This window comes from Centruroides vittatus, unplaced genomic scaffold (genome assembly GCF_030686945.1).
Source record: "Centruroides vittatus isolate TY-2023 unplaced genomic scaffold, ASM3068694v2 contig_426, whole genome shotgun sequence".
Lineage (NCBI taxonomy): Eukaryota > Metazoa > Arthropoda > Arachnida > Scorpiones > Buthidae > Centruroides > Centruroides vittatus.
Window position 1 is genome coordinate 1,131,755 of NW_027122232.1, and position 27,239 is coordinate 1,158,993.

The following is a 27,239-nucleotide window of genomic DNA, read 5'->3' on the forward strand; positions in this document are numbered from 1 at the left end:
TGCTGATTTTGTCCCACCTATACAAACATGCTCTTATATGCACAGAAACACAGTATGTTCTTAATTATATGATTTAAATGTTAACTAGGGATAACAACAATATAACTTAAACAGTTCTGTATTAAAGTTTAGATTATTTTTACAGAAAATTAAGGTTAAGTTTTCATGAGACGTACAAAATTGAAACTAAAACAAATCAAAATTACAGTATAATTTAATCACACATTCCAATAGCAATTATTATAATTTTTCTTTATTTTAGTAATTAATTAAATTAAATTTAATTATTAATTTTTAATATAATAATTTGTAAATTTTTCAAATTTATAAACAATGTGAAAATAGACTGCTACAAATAATATGTGGGAGCATGGGTGGAACTAGGTTTTTGGGGCCTAGGGCTTATAGAAGTCTAATGGGGCCCCTTTTTTGTTAGATTAAGAATCTTTACATTGATTACAATAAAACAAATAATACTATAAATTATCATTATTATTATATTATTAACTATTTTTTACTATATGAAAGTGTTCATTGTTAATGAAAACGTATTAAAAATTTGTGATGCTAATTCAATTTTGTGGGCCCTTGACACTTGGGGCCCAGGGTTTAAGCTCTATTAGTCCCTATGTAGGTCCACCCCTCTGTGGAAGGGATATATATCAATGAATGAAAACAGATTTTATTCATACTGATAATTTTAAAATAAATTATATTTCATTTTAAATTAATAAAAACTCATTATCGTAAATTAAACTTTAACAGTAAATATATGTAAAGTAAATACTTTTGATTGTAATCATTTTTGTTTCCATGCTTATCTATAGATCATTGAGTGTCTCAATATTTTAAATTTTCTCTTTATGTTGACTGATAGATCATCATATAACTTAAAAAATGTATAGCAAATTGCTGACTTCTGGCTGTGTCATGCAGTTGATCATTTAACTGCCAAGCATTTTCATTGAGGCCAATGGAGAGAAAATTGTCACTTTCAAAAACTAGCCATTATGCAGAGGTAACTGGTTAAATGACTGACCATAAAATCATATATAAAATCACAATCTGCATTTTATTTTATTTTATGGTATTTTTTTTTTTTTAATCAACTGATGAGGACCATAGCTGATGCTTGAGAAAATAAGTCAAAACATACTACAGTACTCCCAAACCTAAAATCCAGTAAGAAGAATGAAAACATTTAATGAAGAACAAACATTTTCAACTTTTACAAAGGCCATCATCTGTGTGATTTGTGTTCTACCAGTACAACACAAATCACACAGAAAATTTTAAACAACATTTGTTCTTCATTAAAATTTGTTCTTCCTACTGGTTTTTAGGTTTGGGAGTATTGTAGTAGTATATATCCAGTTTGAGACAGAGTTTCTGCTGGTCAAAATATATTTTATAAAATGAAGGTTAAGAAGTTATTTCCTGGTATGTTTTTCTCACAAAAAGGAGAGACAATAATGTCAAGAATTACACTGTCTACAACATATTAAATTCAAAATTATTCTCCATTTGTTATTGTGGGTGAATCTAAATCATTAAAATAAACTAAAATTTAATCAGAAACAACAAAAAGCATATTATATAATAATATTGCTAATAATTATAATATTATAAAATTGCCAAAGTGATAAAAATAGACACTTTGAAATAATAAAAATAAAGACAATATATTAAAACATTTTTATTTTTCTTATCATCATGCTTCAGGAAATAAAGGTCAACTCCACTGTAAGAATGTTATCTGTATGCTTCTCATCTGTCTTAACACAGTCTTGTTAATCTGCTTATCACCTACTTATCACCTTGCCTATTTTACTAACACAATTTTAATAATGCCATTTCTAAAGGAAAATTTTTAACATTTTTGCAAATTTATACAAATGAGAAGCCTATAGATGTATGCAAACTTTGCCATATGAATGTTATTTCCTATAGTATAAACAGAAGAGGAAATAAAACCATTTTAAGATAGTGTCTTTTTTTAAATTTTTTGTGAACTTTTTCAAAATATACTTTTATATAAAACTGTTAGCTCAACTGATAAGTGAAGACTGATATGTGAAAATAAATCATTAGTCTTCACCTATCATAGAAACACATCTCAGTGTTTTTTAATAATTTTTATTCATTTTATAAGTAAAATCCATTTATAAGTATTATTAAAACAAAACAATATTTTACAGTAAATTAAAACTGATTTTTGCATTAGATATTTTGATATATTCTTCAATATCTAGTGAATATTAATATAGTCACATGAATTTTCTAGCCTAAATCATTGAGAAAATTATCACCTTCCACTTGTAAGTTCCCTTATGTACATCACCAAATTGACCTTCACCTATTATATCCGCTAAAGTAATGTCCGAACGACACAATTCATAATCTCTTGCTAAAATTATTAAAAATTATAAAATTATACAAATAATGTATTAATTTTTGTATATATATTAAAATTAGAAAATAATTTTTACCAGTTGGAGTAGAATAATCTCCTTCTTCATCAACAATTTCTGCATAGTCTTCTAATACATATTAGAATTTAATATTTTGAACATTTATTAATATTAAAAAGTAATATATTATTTCAATTATTATTGTAATAGATAAATATAAATTGCAAATTTTTTTTAAATCCAACATTTCAAAATTTGTTTTATGTTCTGAATTTATAAAAACTACTATTCATATACAAATTTCTTTATATATAAAATACAAAAAATTTTTCTTAAGATAAAACCATGTAGGAACCTTATCATACTGATTTTAATAGGACAGACATAACTCAGAAGACAAATAAGTTTCTTTTATTTATTTATGTTACAATTATGCATTTTGGGCCAGTAGACCTAGCTGGCCCCTCTCACACTATTTAAAAAAAATGACATTATTATTATTATATAACAAAAAAATTTTTCAATTACAATAAATGTCAACTTACTCATTATACAACACTAGTGTAATCTGACGTATGAGACACATTTTAAGTCTACACATTTTTTTATTTTATAATTCCTTGAACAATACAAAAATTCTTTAAATTATTCCATAATATAATTGTATTTTTTTACAAATAATAAATAACTTACATTATTCATAAAAGTTCATTGATTATAACACTTTGGATTACAATGGTTAACTTACTTAAATAATTTATTATTATTATTATTTAATTATTTTTATATTATTTATTATAAACACATGTACCTTAAATCATCTTTTAAATACACTATTTTCTTCATTTAGTAATTTTAAATTATTTCTATGTATTGAATAACTATTTTCAGTACAATGTTTAAACCATGATGATTCTTGACTTTCTAATCTTAATGCTGCTTCATATTCTTTAATACTTTGAATTTTCTTCCTATCTCTCTACTTTAAAATTTAGGGTTTTGACATACACAGTACATGATAATTTGTAAGTTGCACCACTTTTTTCTTCAAATTTTTTTTTATAATATTTCTACTTAAATATTTATTTACTTTATTTATCATAGTTTTGTATTAGAATTATTTAATTTTGCTTTTAAATTTTCAAATATTCCTTTAATTTATGGAAATATAGTATAATGCATTTCTTTTTTCATTTTTTATATTATATCTATTTTTTTTATGTTGATTATATACCACTTGCAAAGATGACAGAATTTACACCTGAATTTACCATAAGTCCACTTATCAACATGTTTTCATCCTACACAATTTGTTTGATCTATTCTCCATGAAACTCTCAGCATTCAGGTCATTAATATGATAAGCTTACACCCATTGCACTAATTTTGTTGATACTTACATGGAACTGAATTATATTGAGTAGGTTGTCAAACATGGGTTTCCTGCTGATTTGATACAAAGCTTAATTAGCACTTTTGAAACACCAAGAACTGTGTCTTCACAGCTGGCATCTAAGAAGAGCCAGTTGTGAAGACACAGTTCATTACATTACATTCTTGCATTAAGATGAATACACAATAAACTGGCTAAAATGAGCAACATAATCTTTGTCTGTAAGCATAATCTGATAGTTGTTGGAATTCTACATAGTGACAAGGATCACTTAGCAACACCAATCCTTCAGGTGTTTACACCATTCCAATTGACCAAATCCAACATCCAACATGCAATTAACGTGTGGAGTTATGGATGCACTATACTACAAAGAATTAAAGAACACAAAAGAACCATGACCTTAGTAGGTTATGTTTCCCAGCAGGACAAACAGATAACATGGGATGAGGCTAAGGTCATTAGGTCTGCCAGCAGCCCTAACTCTATCAAGTTCTTGGAATTATTAGAAATTTTTAAAGCTAACAGAAAACACTTTACCAATCATAGGGATGCTAACATGTTATCAACTGCATGGAAATCTATATACAAACTTTAACTTGGGCTTAGTCCTCCAATAATTGTTTATTGTTTGCTTTTATCTTATTTTGATACCATTTATGATTGCTTGTATTTATGTTTTGATTATACAGTAGAGCATCGATTATCCAACCCCCGATTAACCAACTTATCGGTTAACCAACTGCGTTCTAGTCGGCAAATTCAAATGTCCGCTGGTGATGTGGTCCTACAATATTTGGTTATGTCTTGGCTACTTTAATATTATTTTTGTTAAATTTTTGCATGTTTTAGCTGGCAGCACTGGCTCGACCATGAAAGGAGGCTAGTATTTAAACCAGGCCTAATACACTATACTAATAATGTATTTTTCATACTTTTCGGTTATCTGACTTTTCAGTTATCCGACCAACCCAGTCTCCAATTAAGTCGGATAATCGATGCTCTACTGTAATACATATTTATTTCTTATATCCATTGTATTTGAATTATATGAATATTCTATTGATTTAGAGCACTCTTCCCATTTTTTCTAATTTAAATTATTTCTGGTGTGTTTACTATTTTTGAAATAATCTTTTTTCTTTTTTTTATTTTCAATTAAGTTTGACGTTCCAACTGAAGAAAGTCTATGGAAGTAGATCAAAAATGTTTTTGGTTAATTAAATATAATTCTAGAGTTATACAAGGTGTACTACTTTCGTTTGATTACTCTTCCAGTTTTGTCATATTATTTTTAATCAACTTATTTAATAATAATATAGGATAGTCATTCAACAAAAATTTTTAAAATGTATTTTCTATTACTATATTTACATTCTTTCTGTGATTCTACTCCACATGTTTTAAATTTCATTAATAAATGTATTTCTTTTTATACAAGCCTGACATTATGAAGAGTAATTCATAGTTTTCCAAACATTACTAGGTTTTTCAAACTTTTAAACTTAAACTTATCTATAGTTCATTCATTTGTGATATCTAAAAAATTTATAACATACTGATCTTCTAATTCATATTCAAATTTTATATTTTTATGATAATTATTAGCTCTATTATTTGTGAATCATATATTAAGAAAATATCATACCTTTTTTACCTTAAGAAAAATTTTATAATATATAAAAAAATTTAGAAAAATATATTTATAAGTTACCAATTCAGAAACTTAAAATCTTTTATTAAAGTTTTAAGAATATAGTATTTTTACAAATTTCTTTGTTCAAATGTTTATTGTCTCCAGCTATAGTCAGTGGTGATATTCAGCAGGTTCGCACAGGTTTGGCCGAACCTGTTCTTAAAATTTTCAATGTTTTCCGAACCTTGTTAAGCACACACATCATTTCTCAGTGGTTTCGTTTTGTTTAAAAAATATATTAAAATATACATATTATACTCTGTAACACTACTAAACTAGAGCCTAGACCGTTCATAGTTTCTGAGAAAACTGCTCGGAGCATGAGCCGGTTCCGGATGGTAGCCAGTTAGTTGTTAGACGTGTGCGAGTCATAACCATTTGGTAATGGCACCATTTGAGTGAAAAAAAAATTGTTAAGGAAAAATTTTCTGTTAGCAAACCCTTTGTTAAATATTTTATATTTTGAATATCACCCCTAGCTATAGTTATTTCATTGATTGCAATAATATATTAATGTAAACATATATATTATATGGATCAATTGAAAATAATACTAGAAAAGCAAACCTATCAACATTATAAAAATATTATTTCCTCTTTATAAAAGTCACTAATCGTCATGTGGATTATATTTTGTATCAGACTGCAGTAAAAACCACTTAAGTTTAACCTGACAATAAATTACTTTTGTTTCAAATATTTTATCCATTACATATTTTAAATACTTTTTTATTATTATTACATTTATGTCAAAAAAATATGCATAACCATTAATTTAGCCCGAACTAAAGAGGACTTCAGAAAGCTGGAACATATTTCAACATTCAACTGTATTGTACTGTACAACCACAATATTTTTCCAGTAAAGGATTGATAATCTGACAAATGCTTTTGACTCAATTTATAAATCTACTTCAAGTCAACATAGAACTTTCTATTATTTTGAAAAATGGACTGCAACTTTTGTTCTGTAACATTTTTGGAAGTTTAAATTAAGGAACATCCAGATTTATTCCTTGACATCAGCTTGAAGATCAAAATTATAACTGATTACATCAAAATACATAGTAAAGTCCAACATAAATTATAGCATAATTAGTAACTTTACTATGTATTTTGACACAACTGGTTTTAATTTTGATCTTCAAGCTCACATCAAAGAATAAACCTGGATGTTCCATAATTTAAGCAGAAGCATTATAAAACAAAGGTTGTGTTTTATTTTTTAAAAATGATAAGAATTTCTATGTTGACCTGAGAGAGACTTAAAAATTGAGTCAAAAATATTTGTCATATAACCAATCATTTGATAGAAAAGTGTTCTGGTTGTACAATTAATCTGGCCTTTATCTCAAACTATTGATCAGAACACAACACAAAACAACATACAAACAAAACATTGTATATTTTTATGCAAAAGAACAATTGAAGACAACTGGATTAAGGTGTTATGTTACAAAATCAAAGTTTTGAGTGAATTGAGCAAATTGACACAATTAAAAACATTCATTCATGAGAACTTTGATGAAGCTGTGATAGATGGATACATTACATCTTTGCTTATGCAGGGCAATCAGATTTTGAATAATTATAACACCACCTTCATCCACTTGTGTCTTCAATTGAAAAGAAAAAAATTTAACCTAAATTACATCAAACCAAAAACATCAACTAAAAATACTAATCATTGTCACAAATACTTTTTCACAGAAAATATTACTGTATTTTACGGACTATAAGATGCACTTTTTTCTTCGAAAAATTGCTTCCAAAATTCAGGTTCGTCTTATAGTCCGTAGTGTCTTATAGGTATTTTTTTTTTTTTTTTTAAATTGCTTAAAAATTAAGGTGTGTCTTATAGTCCGTAAAATACGGTAATATGCAAGTAGTTGCCTCCTGCATTCACACATGCTGCACAGTGCTCATACTTATTATAGACATTAAGAACTGCATTATCATCTGATATAACTTTTGTAAAATGCAATATCTATATTAATATTTGTTATATGTATTTGCAGCTATTGAATTAATTGAAATCAATATTTAATTAACTTGTTTGAAAGTTTCTAAAAAAAAATTGAATCTATAAATCCTTAAAATAACAAAAATAGCACATACCTGTAAATTTAAAACCATGTTTATGGTCTGAGGAACCTGGATCACTTGATTTTCTTGATAACCCATACCTAATAACAAAATTTTATCATATTATTAAATATAAAATTTTTTAGCTTATAATTATGTATATACAAATAAAAAATTTGTCTACAATAATAAACCAAACAATTAACAATATACCAATTTTTGAACTAAATTACATAAACAACAAATTCATTAATATTTGATTTCAGTCATACATTTAATAACCCGATTCTACTTTTACATGATAGATGTGTTTCCAAGAAATCCACGTAAAAAAAAAAAAATGGAAGTTTGGTTCCAATCTTAAAAATCAATAAATGTAATATTTCAGTTTTAGTTATAAATAAGAGAAGAAACAATTTTAACTTATCAGAAAAATTTAATAAATTTATATTAGTCACAAAAATTTTATTTTTTTATTTAACTTTTTCAATTAAACACTAAAATGTCTCTAAGCTTTTAAAACCAAATGGCATATAAAAACATTCTGTACTAAAAGAAATTACACAATCATACAAACAAATTGTCAAAATTCAAATTAAATTTTTTTCTGACGGCTTCAACATGGGATAGAGTCAAAATGAAAAACATAAAAGTATATAGTAACAGTCTGTCTAAATGTTATAAAAACCAAATCTTAAAATTTACTTGGGCCTGTGTAGCAGCCTTAAATGGAAATTATATAAATTTTTTGTTTTAAAATGAGCAATTTTCTACAAAAGGAAGTATGAGTAGTTTTTCATAGATTAAGAATCAAATGGAAATTTTAAAAAAAAGCAAATTTACTGAAACATATTAAATCAAGAACATTTAAAAATATTTGTGTAAAAATAGAATTGAGTATATATTTTCATTAGCAATTTCTTCTAATAAAAAACTTCAATAACAATTCATTTTCAGCTGAAATTGCGCATTATTTGAATTTTTTCAAAATATTAAATACAAACTTTAATTGATATAAATTCAACTGAATGTTCAATAATATGATTACACACTAAAGAGAAAATGAAATCAATGTTTACCATATTTAATAATTAATAGCATTTACCAATGTATGATTAAAAATGTAAATGAATGAAAAATTTATTTAAAAATAAGTTACTGAAAGAAAATGTATGTTAAATGTTACTGATTGAAAAAGTTGTTCATCAACCATTTTCCATACAAATCACAACTGCAAATGGCTAGAAATAAGCACAAAAAGTTAAGCTATTTTCAATTATGATATAAATTTTTATGTTTTTAAAAATGGAAATCATTATGTTTATTGAAAAAAATGGATTTTGTCTCTCATATTTCTGTAGTATACATATTTATACATTATATAAATATAATATATAGAATGGTTCATGAAACTAAATGACCTAAAACCTTTTAAAAAAAATCAACACTTTTTTTTTATTGCCCCAAATTGAAGTTGCTAAACTGAAATATTGGATATATTATTGATAGAGGGGTGCTGTTGAGTAACCATCATTGCTGGTGACTTTTTGCCAGAGAAATTGCTAACACTATTTTATAGTAAACTATTGAGTTTTTTTTTTTAAATCTAATTTACTACCTAAGTTGGTACTTCCTTCCTCTTATGTCATTCTGTGCTATTATTAGTTCTACTTTTCTGGAAATGTTTCCACATATTGCTCCAGAAGCGTTAAATCACACCCAAGAAGAACGAAAGGGAACTAAACATCATGGTTCACCAAGTGATCCAGGTGCAAAATATCCAAAATTAGAATTATGAGAATCTCCTCTGGACTCAGATAGAGAAGAAATTTCATCCTTATGGCAATATTTGGAGACTACTTTGAGTGCAGTAATGATGCAGTTGAAGTATATCGAAGATAGCCATTTCCAAATTGATGAGTCTAACCAGTCAACCTTGTCCTTGGTAAGGAAACTGGAAACCGACTTTTCTAAAGTGTGTTCACAACTAGACAAACTGGAACAGCAACAACAATTTCCTTTGGACGACATTGGTGAGTTACACTCCTTTACCTATGATAGACAAGTTAATGCTTCCAACAGAAGCAATTTAATGTTGTTTAATTAAAGTATTCCGCACAAGTTAGACATGAAGGATCATATTGTTAATCTATTATCTAAGGCATTGGATGCGGCTGATCTATCAGGGCATAATATTGTCAGTATTTCTCGTTTGCGGGGTAAAGCTCAGGAATTCTATTGCATTCAGTTGTCATCCTGGAAATGTCAAAATCATTTATTGCAAAAATTTCGAACGAAAATTCAACAAGAGGGTAGGGAAAGACCAGTGAAGTTTAGGTTGGCAACGGATCTTTCATTTAATTCACACGTTCGCTTTAAAAACCTGGTTACTTTTTTAAAAGACTACTGGAAAGCTGGTCATAATGATTTTTTGCAAGACGACGTATTGTATGTTGACGATAAGAGATTTGTGTATTCAATCTCAGGCCATCAATTAATAAAAGTTCCTGTCTCTCTTTTATTTTGAATTTTCTTTCCCGCAAGGGAGAAGGTTTTGCAAGACTTTCAACTTCATTGTGTCTGGTCCAGTCTAGTTTGGGTTGTTATTCAGACTCGTTTTTTTTGGAATTGCTGTGGGTTTAGCACCAAGTGCTTACTGTTTGTTTATTAGATCTATAGACCAGATTTAATTTGTTTGGCCCTTGTTGTAACCTGGATGGTATCAATAGAAGGCAATTTTATTGCTAAGTCTCTTCCAGTTAACTGGAAGTATTTTATGATTCCAGATGAAAAATCATTGAGCCTGGGTAGGCCCCATGATGGAATTTTGTTCTTTTTTGATGAAGTTAGAGGGAACTTTGAGTTATTGGAAACATACCCTGATTTGATGGTGATTGGTTTATCATATTACTCAGCTTCCAAACCTAGAAGTATCTGGGAGACAGTTTCTGCGTTGGTTGATTGAACATGATTTCATTCTCCTTAATGGTCGTAGTAAGGGGAGATTTTCCAGGTGAATGTTTTCCTTTTGTTGAAAGTGGGTAGCTCAGTTATAGACTTTATAGTCATTTCTCAGAATCTGGTTCACATGGTCAAATCCCTTTGTTTTGGATCTCTCTCATCTTCTGACCATTTTCCAGTGGAATTACTGTTGTCAACCAGAAACAGATTTTCCTTTGTTGATGGGCCTCATTCCATCAAGACTTGTTTAGTTTGGAATGATTCTTAAGTAGAATCCTTTGGTGATGCAGTAATGCAGAGTTTCTGGAATATAAACTTTGATTCTGAGCCCATTGATGATTTCTATGGTTTAATTATATCCAAGCTATGCTCTACAGAAAGAAGACTAAATGTGTTAATTGAACCTTTCAGGAGGACTCGTCCCCCCTTGGTTTGATAGGTCTTGCTACATTCAGAAGTGAGTGAGGAATATTGCCCTGGGCAAGTTTCTCAGATCTAATAGTCAGGCTGATTTGGTTTCCTTTTTAAATTTGAAACAACAATATAATTCACTTATTAGGATGAAAAAGAGAAAGTATTTTTGTAATTATGCCTTTCATTTGGCTGGGATTAGGGACTCTAGGACCTTTTGGTATCGGGCTGGTTGTTTTTGTCGGGTCAGGAGCATACCAGACCAAGAGATTTCTTTGACCAACTGGTTTATTTATTATCAACAGTTATTTAGTTTAAATACATTGAATTTACCTACAATCCTGTCACTACTGATGGCTTCTCTTGTTGTTGATCCTACCTTAGACCTTCCTATCTTTGATTCAGAGGTGAGTACAGCTTCAAAAGATGTGAATTTGCTCAGCTTCTGGGGTGGACAATGTTTCACCATCTTTAATTGTTTACTCTAGAGCTACTTTGGTTCCTTACTTGGCCAAGTTATTTTATCAAGTTTATGACACTGCTAAAATTCCGAAATCGTGGTTAGAGGTAAAGATAAAAGTTATCCATGAAAAAGGTCCAAAAGATGAGCCTGCTAACTTTCAACTAATATTGCTGTTACCTTGTAGTTTGGAAAATTTTTACATCTATTCTGTCTAATAGATTAGGTATTTGGTTAAGAGAATGGAATTTGATTCAACCAGTGCAATTCGCTTTCCAACCTCGGAAGAGTATTTTGAGCAATATTCTGATTTTCCACTCCATTATTTGTAGACAACTTTCAAAGAAAAGACAATGTTTACTTGCAGCTTTATAGACTACGAAAAAGCCTTTGACAGTGTTGTTTTGAAGATTTTGTTATCCAAATTAAAAATGCTTGGAATCTCTGACATGTTTACTGATATTATTCAATGTTTATTTTCAGGACTGAAAGCAAGGATTTCCACTAATGCTGGATTTACTGATGTTTTTTTCATTAGAAAAGGGTTTACCACAGGGTGATTCCTTAAGTCTGATATTGTTTATTTGCTATGTTAATGATATAGTTCAAGTTTTTGATTATTTAAGTAAAAGATTCCATTTCTCTGGGTGATTAAATAGTACATTTACTCCAATTTGCTGATGATACAGTAGTGTTATCCACTATCCTGATCTATCTACAAAGGAAATTGGACAAGGTTATATAATTATTCTTCTACTTTGGGTTTGCATATTAATTTATTCAAGTTGAAAATAATAATTTTTAGACATGGTGGAAGGCTGAGAAAGGCTGATAAGTTTTTCTTAAATGGGGAAGAGGAATCAGTATTGTTAATGAAGTTATATATTTGGGGATTCATTTCTCAGCTACTGGCTCATTCCAAAATTACATTTCTTATGTGAAAGGCAAAGCATTTTCTAAAATAAACATTGTAATAGATATTTTGAGATGGGTTAAGAACAGTCATATGGCTTTGTGTAAGAAACTTGCTGCTTCTCTATTTACTTTGAGTTGGTCTTACAGTCTGCCCTTTTGGGGGCCTTTTTGTTTTGAAGACAGACATCGACTCTATGTTCTTTCGTCGTCTTTTTGGCCTTGAGAGGTAGATCTCATTGTATGCAATTAGATCTGAATTTGGCCTTTACTTTTCCCAGAAACATTTTGTTAAATTAACCTTAAATTTTCTGAGAAACATAATCTCTGACCCATCATCTTTGGAATGTGAGGTTTATTTTACCTTGAAGAAGTTTTCATTGACCAAATCACTGAAATATTGTTAGTTCACTAAATTGGAGGGTCTATTTAACAGAATAGGTATCTCATTCTCTTTAATAGATTCATCCCTGGATGTTTTGAAATATTATACAAATATAATTTTACAAGAGTTTGACAATCTTTTCTTGACAGAAGAAGGTGACAGGTTCTTAAGGCTAGTACCATCCATGGTACCCAGAAATTTTAGACAACAATTGGTGTTTTTACATTTATTATCAGCAGTTGCCATTTATTATTAAAAAAACGATCATACAGATTCGCCTAAATAAGTTTCGTTTAACATAGAAACACTTGTGTATTAATCTACGTTTACCAGATGTGTGTCCATATTGTAAGAAAGGAAAGGCAACCTTAAATCGCTACATGTTTGACTGTGAGGATCTTGAGTATTTGCATTTATCAACACTTTCTAATAATGTTCTTTGTAAAGACCTAGCAGATAGAATTCATGGACTATTCTCCATCAATGACTCAGTCAAGTCCATTTGGTGTAAATATAATTTATTAACTAAAGTAATTAATGTAATCCCTCCTAAAAATTAACTTTATGTATATTATTGATAGAGAAGAAAACTATTATATCTCTAATAAAATGTTAAATAATTTCTAACTTTATTATTTTACTTGATTCCATAAAGTCCAATGATAAAATTGCAGAACATCACTGCAAACATATAAAAATTGATTCTGAGGATTTTTTTTAGAATTAAAATTGAAAGAAATATAAATTCCAAACCAAAATATATCAGGGAAAAAAACCAATTATTTTTACATTTCTGGTATTTATTTACAATTTGTAATTAAATGCTTGATGTACTGTATCTCTAAAAAGTGAATATAAATACTCAACCCTACATCAAAATATGATTATATTAAAATGTGGCAATCTCAACTTACTATATAAAAAATATATTAAAGTATTTAAGTATTCTTAGTTACTTAAACCATTTTATATATACTATATACAGAGAGGGTGCTTTTGATGGTTGATGGTGTGAATTAAAGTGTATCTTTCTGATTTGAGTTAAGTGATGAATGTGAGATGGCAAGGTGGCAAATACAGGTATTTCTAATGATAATACTTTGGTTCCTACTGATAATAGCCGGTGTAGAACAAAATCTGAGTCCTCTCTCTCATTCTCCATTGAAAAGAGAATGACAGACTTTAACAAGTAGCAGCTATGCAGTTAAAGTGAAAAAGTCAGCTAATATAGATACAATGCTTCATATGCCATCTGGTACTTCCTCTAGTATGAAAAACAGAGTTCATGAGGAAGAGAAAAAGGTCAATTTCAAAACCATGTTAGAAGCAAGTGTTGATCTTTTGGAGAGCAAAGACTGCTCAACTGAAGTTTTCCTGCATCACATGACTAAGTTAATACAATATCACACAGAGAGATAATGGAACAACTATCATAAATTAATCACAGATCAGTTTAATTCATTAAGATAACAAAGAATCAAACCCAAGGTTGATATACTATCAATAAAACAGAAAGTTAATAAATTAAAAATGTCATTACCAGATATTGATAGCCAATTGGAACTACAACAGTACAATGCGAATAATTTATTAGATAAATTTAACCAACATAACTTGATAATATTTGGTTATACCATAACAGAAATGTAAATATCAGAGAAGCTCTTTTAAATCTGTTGTGGGATTCTTTGACACTCAAGGAGATAAAAGATGAAGAATTAATTTGATTGGACTTTATAAGAAAGGTAAACCCTTTCATAATTAAAAATAGAGTTAAGTTCCATCCCAAGGAAAATTCAAATATTGTCAGCTTTTTATAATTATAAAAAAGGAACTCGTGATCAGTTTTTCAAAAACCTACAAATGAGTTCCGATTTGATTCAAGAAATAAGAGAACGAAGGACAAAAATTTTACCTTTTTATATAGAGGCAAAAAAGAAAGGGTTAAAGTTGATGTTAAGAAATGATTTTATAATGTATAGAAACAAGAAATTTACATATAGCTATACTAAAGATAGTTTAATTGGCACGAAGTCTTTTTTAGATGAAAAAAGCATTTAAATAACTTATTTCTTACAACTGAAGATGTGGTTAACCAGAGTAGATGGAATAGCTGACTATGATTGGACATTCCATTAAACAATCAATCTAATGTTAAAGTTATCTGTTGAAACATGCAAGGTGCAAGAAATAAGATTTTTTCAACTTATTTTAACAAAATTTTAACAGGATATGATAATCTTGGTTTAGAAGAAAGTTGGATAACTAAATTTACTGAAACAGAAATAGCTCTCCTGCAACATTTACAAAATTATATTTTGGTTCAAGCAACTAAAAAAATCTAGTGTGGGTAGACCAAGGGGTGGTATTTTATTATTAATAAGAAAAATTTTGGCAGAAATTGTTTACTCTCATTGATGATCATATTTGATATTTGCTTTGGTAAAACTTAACAGAAGTAATTTTAGAATGTTTCCAAATAGTTACCTGGCAATAGTTGTGAACTATATGCCACCATATGTAAATATTCTGAATACTTCGATGAACTGGAGAAGATTATGGAGAGTTGGATACATTTTACTTCTTATTGGTTAATAATTGGTAACTAACTCTAGAATAGGTAATGAACGTAACACAAATTATTACGGGAATAACTCAGCTGCCTATAATGAAAGAATGAGTCATGGACTCTGGAACTAATAACAAAGGAAGGTTACTGTTAAATTTTGTCCAAAATTATAACCTGTTTATCTTAAATGGGCACTTTGTTGGTGATTTCCTGGGTTGTTAAACTCATCTCCCTCATAAGGGAGCTTTGGTTGTTAATTGACTATGTTATATATTCAGAATTTTTGTTGGATTATTGTACTAAATTTGAGGTTTCTGATGTTAATGTGTCCAATCATTTTCCAATTCAACTGACAATAAGATGGTGCTTAAATAATTCATCCTTTGACAGGAAATCAAGGAAAAGTGTACAGTCAATTACAAAAAAAATACAATAATACCTTTGAACAAGAGAGTGGCAATAAAATAAGATCAATTCAGAGTGTAGCATTAATAGAAGGTACTGTTTTCATTTATAGTAAATTAAGAAAATTTTTAGTAATTACATAATTGAAATGAATCCAAATAGGATTAAATAATACACTAAGATAGCTTCTAAATTTAAGCATGAGTGGTATGACAGACTGCTATAAAGCCAAAAGATTAAAAGAAAAAGCATTAACTGTATTTCATACAAATAGATCAAGAGAATTACAGAGAGAATATATTGCTTGCAAAAAAAGCTATACCAATCTAATGAAAGCAAAATAGAGATGTTACTTTAACTCAATGAATAAAAAGTTACAAACCAGCAATAATACTTCCTTTTTTTCATCAATCATCAAAAAAATGTAGCCCAAGAAATATAGTGGAGGATGATTTTATTGCTTTTGACTGGTGGTATGGAGAGGTCAATGGAGATGTTGATTAATTCATATGAAATTGACCTGGAGGGTTTGAAAGAAGTGGAGAATAAGGTGCTAAATCTGCCTATCCAGAGAGTAGAAATAGCAAAGACTATTTGTAATTTGAGAGTGAAAACAGCAGTGGGTCCTGATTTGATTCTGTTTAGTTTTTAAAATGGTTGCCAGATGAAATAAATGGGCCTTCTTGTCCTTAGTTTTAATAACATCTACAAAAGTGGAACCTTTCCAGATGGTATACTTCTGGATAATTTATAAAAGGGGAGACAAGTCAAATCCTAATAATTATAGAACAATTGCTATTTTATCAATGCTTAGGAAACACTTTATAGCTATACTAACAAACAGATTTGAACAGTGGACAAGAGAGTACTATTTGAACTCTCCATTCCAGTTTTCATGCTGTTGTCGATGTCCAAAATTCATCTAGTGAAGAAAAGACAAATTGTTGAAGTTAAGACCATTTACAAAAATATACAATATTTTTGAGTCTTTTCTTTATCCTTTAAGACAACCACAGAAGTAACAGTAAAATTGGCCTGAAGAAAAACTTCATTAAAAAGACATAATAATAGATAAAAATTCACAAAGTTAAAAACGATATTTCTCAATTTCATGTTTTCGATTTCAAACGATATAGTCACAAAGTTTTTATCTATTATGTCTTTTTAATGATGTTTTTCTTCAATCAATTTTACTGTTACTTCTGTGGTTGTGTTAAAGGATAAAGAAAAGACTCAAAAATATTGTATATTTTTGTAAATGGTCTTAACTACAATATAGAAGATATCCTGAGTTATGAAAATGAAAAGATGTAAAGTTTATTTTTAGATGCTGCATTTTTGGATCTGGAAAAAGCTTTTGATTCAATATCTATAGAGATGTAACAAACATACACGTAAGTAACAAATTAAAAATGTCTGGTGAAGGAGTCAATTTCATAAGTGCAATAAAATCTCTCTTTGGCCATTACTTGATAATAATTAAATATGGAAAGAATATATATATCCATTGTTTGACATTCATTACAGTCTTTTACAGAGCAATCCATTGTACCTGCTTAATTTCATGATTCATGACAAAGATAAACAGTTTATTACAAAGGAAGATGGTATCATAGTGGGAAATCAGATAATTCACTCAATTCTATATGCAGATGACATGCTCCTAATTTCTCTAATTAAAATTGGCTTACAAAGAAAGCTAAATCAGATATAAAGTTATTTTTCTCAATTAAAAATGAAAATTAATCCCATAAAAATGCTAACGTTAATATTTCAAAAGTGTGATAGACTGGCTAAACAAAACCATGACTTTTACATACAAAATAATAAGATAGTTGTTGATGAAATTTCTTATTTGGAAATACAGTTTACTGCTACTTTATCATTTAAAAACCACTTTCAACATATTAACAATAAAACTATCAAAATAATAAATAATTTAATAATGAAAATTAACTCAGTAAAAAATCAACTCAAGTTGTTTTCCTCAATTGTATTAAACTCAATACGCTGTGCTCTTCCAGTATGGGGAATTCATTTGTTATCCACCTTGAGAAAACTTAGTTGATTTACATAAAGAAATTATATTATCTGGACAGCAGTTTCTGGTTATGCTATGTACAACAGTTCATGACACAAATAGACTAAGGCTAAAGCCTTTCTTAGTGATAAGAATCATAAAATTTTATAAAAGAATTACTTATAATAATAACACCCTGATTAATCTACTTTGGATGAGCTCAAAAGAATATATAAGGTAAAAAGGAACTATGATAAATAAATGGTTTAACAAATTTAGTATATTATTAGCTAGATTTGGCATTTCATTTCATATGTTTTATTTTACCTTTCAGAGAATGACTGGAATTATGGATTTGCTATTTTAGTAGAAAAATGTTTAATAGTGTATTGGACCAAGAAAGGAATAGACTATCAAATTTAAAATATCATCCATGGTATGTAAATAATTTGAATTTTCCTCCATCAAGCAGTTTTATTAACTTCCAAATTCCACACAAGATTATAAGATTTTAAGATTAAACCATTTTACATATTGGTGAACAGGTATTATTTGGATATTAAACATAATCTGTGTAAATTATGTCAAAAACAATTCTCAGTTTATCATCTGATTTGTTCATGTTCAGGCAGTGAAAAGCTTAGAAGACACAATTTGAAATTTCTACATTGTCATACTGTAAATCAAAAGAAGAATTTTACAGGAATCTATTTCAACTGGATCCTATTATGATAGTAAGAGTATATAATTTCTTCATCAAATATACTACCCTGAAAGAAGATTAGTGAAGAAACCAATGATATGATCTGTTTGGCAGTTGATAGCTACCCTTTATATAATAGGAAAAGTTTTTATTTATTTTCACAAATCAATCTAATTTACAGATATCTTTCTTTGTTGTTACTCTATTTTTAGTTCTCCTTGTAAGAGGATTAATTTCTAAATATAATAATAAATGAATTGATTTGATATGCTATATACATATATTTATAATAAATTTTCTTTACTATATTATACTATATTATTTATAATTTAAATGTTACCTTAATCTTGGTGAATATGCATCTGTAAATAAAAAAAGATTATTATAATTTACATAAACTTAAAAAAAATTTAATTAATATATAAATATGAAATCATGCAGAAAATTTGAACTGTTTAATGTATTCCCCAACTACGTTTTAGATTCTAATTATTGAATATTTGATCAAATGCATACCAGGAATGCATGCCAGTAATTTGAAAACAAACCTGGTGATGTGGATTGACTTGAACGAGCCTTCCATAAGCAAACTTTGGAAGAGAATGCAAAATTTCAAAAAAATTGTATTTGTATCCAAAATAATTATAGATTAAAATAATTTTTAATCTAATATATTTTTTCTCATTTTTAAACCAACATTTACCAAATGAAAAATTTAAAAACTTACATCTTATAATTGAAGAATATTAAAAATAAATTTTAATTTTGCAATTATAAGATGTAACTTTAGAGTAAATAAAAAAAAATTGTAAAACTTCTAATTGTAATTCTGGCATTTCTGAAACTATAACATTTGGTTTTTTTTTCCTTTTAAAGATAAAATTAAGTTTTAATTATAAACAAAAATAATTTAGACATTTTTTTTAGAAAGTACAATTTATGCACATTTTCTTAGAAAAATCATTATTTTTCCTCAATAAAATTCACAGACAACAAGTAAAAATTTAATCCTAACTATTAAACTTAATCATCAATCATATCTCAGAAAATTCAAAGTTAAACTAAATAAATTTTTCAAGAAACTTGATCCATCTTAATCATAAAATTGCAATGGAAACTTCATTTCAGCTTTTTAGTTTTAGATAGAACAAAAAAATGATGTTACAATGCATCTCTTTTACATATTTAACCACCAAACAATTTCTAATCAAAAGTTAATTCAAGTTAATCAAAGCATCAAATAAATCAATGTTATTTTTTTAACTTTTACATTCTTTTAAACCAGGAGTTATTTTCAGTGATATTCTTTAACCAAATTTAAAATAGTCTTACTTGTTAGATATAACTTGGTTTACAAGATTGATGGAAAAAAAGACTTTTAAACCAGATGCAAATTTTTAAAGAGTGAAATGAAAGTGTAAAGTTAAAGTTTGAAAGGATTTTCAGTCAGTCTTAACTTATAATCAAATTTTAATTTTATAAACACATCAACATAACATCTGATGGAAATCATCACATAAAAAAATTTTTTTTTGTAATGGTAAAGTTGCTCAGCTCCAGATTTCATTGGAGTCTAAAGTAAAAAATGTTTATAATTGTTTTTCTTAATCTAAGATCATCATCATTATATTTTAAAGATTGTTTTTAATTGTTTCTTCAAAAAAGTCAATCAAGTAATACATTATATTCAGAAATTCAAACTAATAAGAACAAAAATTTATAAAATAGATTTTTTTTAAATAAACATTTAAATATATATTTAATGAGAAATTATAAGTCTAAAACTTTACCTTTTTTTATAATTTCATAAAAAAATTCCAAAACTTAATTTAAAAAAATAAATAATTTTATATTTAAAAGTCTTAACAATACTATTTCACAAACCTTTTCTATTCCAAAAGGATGCTTTGGTACCATGGGTAAGTCGACAATAACCATCAATTAAATCTGCCATACTCTCGGCAACACACAAAGAGGGACATGATATACTTAACATCTGTAAAAATTAATCTTTATTAAGTAACCCACTAGGCTTTTAAATTAAAAAAAAAAACTGTTAAACTTACTTCTACAGCTCCAGCAATTTTCAACTGAAGAATAGCTTTACATCCTGAATCATTATCTGTTTTTAGTGTTTGAATGTTTTGAACTTGTTTAAAACTAGCCATGTGTGTTGGCTATATATATAAACAACAATGAATTAATAATTGTGAATGCTTTTAAATTAAAAATTATTAGATAAAATTTAATTTAATAATGTTTAATATCACTCATTAAATTGTCATATTTTCAAAAAAGTTTACTATGTATGACAAAATGATTTAAGAAAGAATTATTCAAAACAAATAAACATTGCATTATCATTTCGCCTTATATTCTCCACACTTATCTTGACAAATTGAAAACAATGTATAAAAACAAAAATTACACATATGTATTGTCTATCCATAAAAACAGTTAATAATAGGTAGCATCAACATACTTCAGGTAGCATTCGACAATTTCTGAAGAATAATCAGGAAACGTAATAATCATAATTTTAGATTATTATTCACTTAATTCACCAACTATTCTAGATATCAATTAATTGTCAGATAAACATAGTTAAAATATAATTTTCCTGGTCCTCAAAACTTCCTAAAGCTAAATTAAATTTCAACTTCTCTGAATTTGACTATTGCTCTGAACTCTAAATCTAGCTATCTATTGCTACAGCTATCTATTCTCAGGCTTGATCAACTCTACTAATAAGTCACAAAACAAATCCAAATAATAAATCTTTCATAATTCTTACATCAGTTTAGAACTTCTGCAAGGTTCTAAAATAAATTTTCTGATTTAATCTCATCATACTCTATTGCAAAATTACAGTCTAAATATGTATCATGACAATTTGCATGACGTATGCATTGCATAAAACTATTTTAATTGAAAACAAACTTCACTCGTGACTACCGGTACATATAAAGTCTAATCCAGCAACTTCAACCTTTAAATTTCCGGTACAAACGACGAAAATTAACAGAAAAAACTAATGTTTTCGAATCTCCATCGAGATCTTCTTCAGGTTCGTTAATGGAATGTCATGAGAATAGACTTTTGAACTTCAAAAGAGTTCTATTCTCATGACATTCCATTAACGAACCTGAAGAAGATCTCGATGGAGATTCGAAAACATTAGTTTTTTCTGTTAATTTTCGTCGTTTGTACCGGAAATTTAAAGGTTGAAGTTGCTGGATTAGACTATTTTAATTGTTACACATTTAAAAACCAAAATCATTCAATTCTGTAATTTGTTAATGTAGAATCCTAACATCTAGAGATATTAATATCAAAATGTTTGGAAAATTTTAATATATTCTTATTTAGATACTATAAATTTATAGATATAAATTTTTTTGTACAAAGCTGTAAATTATTTTGTTGAAAAAAAAAAAATAGCAATTGGTTTATAAATATTCAAAATGTAGAGTCTGAACATTCTTTTTAATTGCCATAGAAACTTTATTTCATAATTTCATGTGACTATCCCATAGTAGTATATAACTTTTATCACCAGCATATATTTTGCAAAGAACTGTTATAACAGAAATAAACTTTAACCCACATCTTGGATTGCATAGTGGCCACTGAAAACATGACACCAGCATGCAGTTTAGAAGCTACCATCTTGAACACTAAAATTCTTCCCCCCCAGCCAGCACCTTCAGTGATCAATATGGTTATATCTCAATTATTAATTAATTAATTAGTTTGGAAGTGAAGATTGGATGGCAGTCTGGGTAGCATAATCAGCAACATGTCTGCACAGTAAGCAGGAGTTGCAGATTTTGAGTTTCACTCCTGGCCAATCTTTCCTTCCAGAATATTCTAAAATTATTTTTCATTATTAAATTTAATGAGATGGCAGTCTAACCATCTATCTCCTGCCAAATTATTTAGTAATATTTTATTTAGTATCCTTTTTTAAAGCCACAATGAAATGTCAATTTAAGATACTAGACTATTCATCATCTTTTTATTCAATTCAAAAGGATTTTGAATAGTCTAGTGTCTTCAATCAACACTTCATTGTGGTTTTAAAGTATATAAAGAACAGATACGATTTCAAACAATGAAAGACACTTAGTAATTATTTAGCCTTAATAGCCGATAAAGGAATCCTGCTGTAAGTTTAATATTTGAAGTAATAATCAGGTTGTTGTATTTATTATATAGTCATCAATTTTTTCCATAAAATAAAACAGAAAATTCAACATAGAAAAATTCAAAATAAGTTCATATTCAGCAAAAGCCAACTATTTTCAAAAATAAATTTTATTATACATTATTAACAACAAAATTCAATAACAGTTATAAGAATTATTATGAACAAAAAATTTATTTTAAAAATATTGATTTACCTGAGCTGCTCTATCAGTTAAGTAACTGATGCCTATTTCTGGTCCAATAACTAGCTCAACAGGTACACTCCAACCAGTCTGAAAACATTATTTTCAAATTATTATAAATAATTTTCTTTGGAAAACAAAAAAATTTCAAATCAAATTTAATTTGCTATTATTTTATATTAGAGTGCATTATACAGTAAAAGCTCAATTTGGATCCCAATATAATGGGCCTCATGTTATTACAGATTGCTGATGTCAGTCCAGCCAAAAGTGTAAGAAAATTATAAGAAAACTCATTTGTTGTAACAGAATCTTGCTACTACAGACTATTTTTCAGATCTCACAGACGACTGTCCTTCCATTATTACAGACTTTTTAGTCATCATTCTATTTTGTTGCAGTCGTCATTTTATTTATTTCATCATAATTGCTATTTTATTTGTAAAAAATATTTTAAAAAATAATGTGAAATTCATTTTTAATCATTTTTTCAGTATAGATTTTCCCATTATGTTCAGTTTTGGTTTCATTTTCTCTGAGTGATGAGTCTTGAATTTATTGTATAAAACAAAGCCAAGGATCATAAAAGAAAATAAAAAACTTTAAATTTAACACAAGAAAAGAGATATAATTTGTTAGATTGAAGATGGAAAATCTTAAGCTGAAGTTAATGAAATGTCTGAGTAAGCAGAAAATTTCAGACATTTGGAATGCAAGAGAGGAAACTGCAACAAGGTTTTCTTAAAACAATTCCTTTTTTTAAATATTTTAAAGTATTGTTTTAGAAACTTTTTAATAAAAACATGGCTTATATGCTTTAAAATTGAAAGTTTGTCCACAATATCAATATACAATAATGGACAGTCTACATTACTATACACAGTAGACTCTCCTTATATTAGCAATAATAAATCCATCTAAATGAAATAAAAATACAGTAGTGAACCGAAAATCAGAATCAATTGGAGACTGGGGTTGTTCAGATTAGGAATTTGTTCCGATTACAGATTATGTACGAAAAAATATATTAACCTGTCCAATGTTCAAATTTTTCTCCGTTGCGTGTCGCTTCGTGTTGAATTTTCGTCGATTTTAAGCCTAACAAAAATTTTTATAATAATAATCGAGGCTATCGTATCGTTAAAAATTATTTCTGCATTTTGTACAAACAAAATAAATATATTGAAGAATGTAAAAACATGAAAATTATACTTTAGAAGTAAATTTAGTATCAAAAATGTTCGATTCAGCACGACACAGTCCGACTGAAAATTGTGCCGATTACCGGAGTTCCGATTAACGACTCTCTACTGTACATTGATTTGGCATCTGGATCTAGAGAAAATATCTGTAAACTGCAGATATTTTCTCCAGATCCATTAAGAGATCTGTTCTAATGTAATTCTACTGTATTGTAATGGACTTTTTGATGTAACAGATCTATACTAACAAGTAATCACAATAAAACAGACTTTCATTATAATAGACCAATTTCTTTGGTCCACTATAATGAAACTCTGTTATATGATGCTTTTACTGTACTTTGTATATACAGACAGATGTCTTTAAAATTTTTAATTAAAACAAATACAATATTAACTAATTAACACTACTTATATTTAAATAAAAAATTTAAATATAAGTACGAAATATAAAATTTACTTACTCCAAGAGCACATTTAAATGTCTCTCTATCATACTTCATAACTGAGCCTATAAGTTCCAAAAACTTGAACATTGCAATCAGTTTCATTTAAGGAAGAAAATTTTTTAAAATGACCTTGAATCAATTTTCTCAATGTTTTTGGCTAAAAAATAATTTAAATATTTAATTTGTTTTATATAAGAACTATTTTACAATTAAACTTAACATAATAAATAATTTAAATATACAGTCAAACCTGTTTTTATGCGGGGGATAGGAACCGCATTAAAAAAAATAGCACGAAACTTCACGAATGGCTGTAAAAAATAGTTTTCGCAACACAATTAAAAAATATTTTTTTATGCGGTCAACAGGGACCGCATAAAAAAAGTCTCACATAGAAAATAACTCAAAACCGTACGAAATAGAATTTATTGACAACAGATGTCAGCACTTGACTGCATTGTCTGGTCTATCGTCTGTTTTACATATTTTTGTCCAGGTGGTGTTTTGTAGACTTAAAAAGTAAATTATTTCATTTTTCGCATATTCATGCAATAATATTACTATAATAAGTGCATTTATGCTATAATAAGTTTATTTAGCTATAATAAGTTAACGTGAGACATGACGAATCGCACGAGACTAGTCGCCAACTATACCGCACAAATAAAAAAAAAAATCGCACAAAAAAAACCGCATAAATTAAAAATTCGCATTAAAAAAATCGCACAAATAAAAATCGCACATAAAAAGAGCGCATAAAAACAGGTTTGACTGTACTGTTTATGTAAAGATCCAAACATTTATTTTTATTTATTTATTTTTTAATCCTTTGGAATTTGAATTTTTCACTAACTCAACTTTAGTTCTCTCGTATTAACTATTATAAATTATACATTTTAAATTATACATAAATAAAATTTATATCTTTGTTATTACATATAATGAAAATTGTTTAAATAAATAAATTTTAATACGAAGCTAAAATTAGCAATATTTGTCAGATATAATCAGTCACTTTTATAACCACTTAAAAGAGAGGTTTTTGGACGAATAAACCAAAATGTTATGTCCTTCAAATCCAATACTCACCTGAATTAAGAATTACTCACCTTTTGAGTAATTATTGAATTCTTCTGAACAGTTCAAGAATTAATCACCATCTAAATAATTCTTGAACTTGCGTGAGCATCAGATTCAAAGGACATAACATTTCAATTTATTCATCCAAAAACCTCCCTTTTAAGTGGTTATAAAAATGAATAAATTTTACACTTATTACAGTGAATTATGCACATACTCACATATAATTGCATATACTTTAAATTTCATTCCTTACTCTTTGTAATGAATAATAAAATTTGAATTTTCTTGACTATTATAAAATAATAGTGCTTTTTTCAGATTACTAATTTTATGAATATCATCACTATAAATTTTAACTGCAAATAAATAGTAGAAAATTTCCTACATAATGTAATAAATTACTAGATTAATTTTAATATGTAAAAATTTCTATAATATCTATGATGTTATTAGATATCAAAAATTTATTGGACTGCAATTTGAGAAAACCGCAGACCTATAAATTTCCACTATCGTATGTCTGTGAATCCTTCCTTAATCTCAAGAATGGAGATAGATAGATGAAAGACAAGACCAGATATGGAAACCTTAGGAGCAGGCGGCCCCAATTAACTATATATAAATATCCAATGCAAACTGGAAGTCATGTTATTTAATTCAAAAATTTTCTCCTGAAAAGTGTTAGATAGATGACTAGCATGACTATTGCTAACAGGAAAAGTATGATGTACAGGGGAAAGCCCCTACTAATTTGAGGTGGACAGCATATATTTTAAATTTAAATAAAATTAAAAATATGATTAAAAATTGTAGCCTGGCATTGTGACGATGTTACAATAAATAATTACTTGTTATAGTAAATATTAGATATTATAACATTGAATATTTTTACAAAATTTTTATACTTTTTCTATATTACTTAATTTGATAACATACCTGTAATACATTTTTCTGTATTTAGTATATTATATAAAGATTTTTCTTCCAATAATTTGAAAATTCAATCAATTACACTAAATTACAGTAACAATAACTGATCAAAAATTTTTTTATTTTTTGACTATCTATGTATCAATATTCATTAAAAGTACAGTACAACTGGACATGAAGTTCAATTAATTAACAAAGTTAATTAAAAAATTAACATTTAAGATAAATACTATCATTTTATGGGGTTCATTTTAATATTTAATTATAAATTATAAAGAATAGTTATGTCTTTAGAGAACTTTGTATAAAATTACCTATAATATAAAACAATGCTTCACAAACTGTGTTCACAGACTAGATTTTTTTATTTCAATCCCTTGCAAACCAGTATTTTTTTAAATTACATAAAAATTATAAAACAGAACAATGTTCAAATACAATAGTTTTTTTTAAATTTTGATTTTAAGATTCAATTAGTAAGAAAAATGTAACAACAAAATTTGGTTCTAATCATTTTGAAAAAATGGGTTTGTGATCTGTTTTCAAGTAATTTTCTAGGCTAATTTTGATTACCAGTCAACCTCTGGCACTAAGTGTTTAAATAATAAAGAAAAAGAAAAGTATAAAGTAATGTAATACATTTTAAAATAGTTTTATTAATATTACATATAAAATTATGAAATTTTAAAGTGAAATCTTATTGCAGTTAGTAATTAACTATTTACAAATCAGTTTGAGTAGCATCAACAAAAAATAATTTAAAAAGCATATAA

The 27,239-nt window shown here is 27.5% G+C and overlaps 1 protein-coding gene across 1 annotated transcript in view; it reads right to left on the reverse strand.

Annotated features, from left to right (window-relative positions):
- LOC136976879 (focal adhesion kinase 1-like) overlaps positions 1 to 27,239 on the reverse strand; it is a 128,436-nt gene that overhangs the window by 38,815 nt on the left and 62,382 nt on the right. The window contains 10 exon segments of the mRNA XM_067272250.1: positions 2,310 to 2,407; positions 2,490 to 2,540; positions 7,619 to 7,686; positions 18,752 to 18,773; positions 18,960 to 19,001; positions 20,296 to 20,407; positions 20,478 to 20,588; positions 22,815 to 22,892; positions 24,469 to 24,540; positions 24,542 to 24,610. Of these exon segments, the coding sequence (XP_067128351.1) occupies positions 2,310 to 2,407; positions 2,490 to 2,540; positions 7,619 to 7,686; positions 18,752 to 18,773; positions 18,960 to 19,001; positions 20,296 to 20,407; positions 20,478 to 20,588; positions 22,815 to 22,892; positions 24,469 to 24,540; positions 24,542 to 24,610 (723 nt within the window).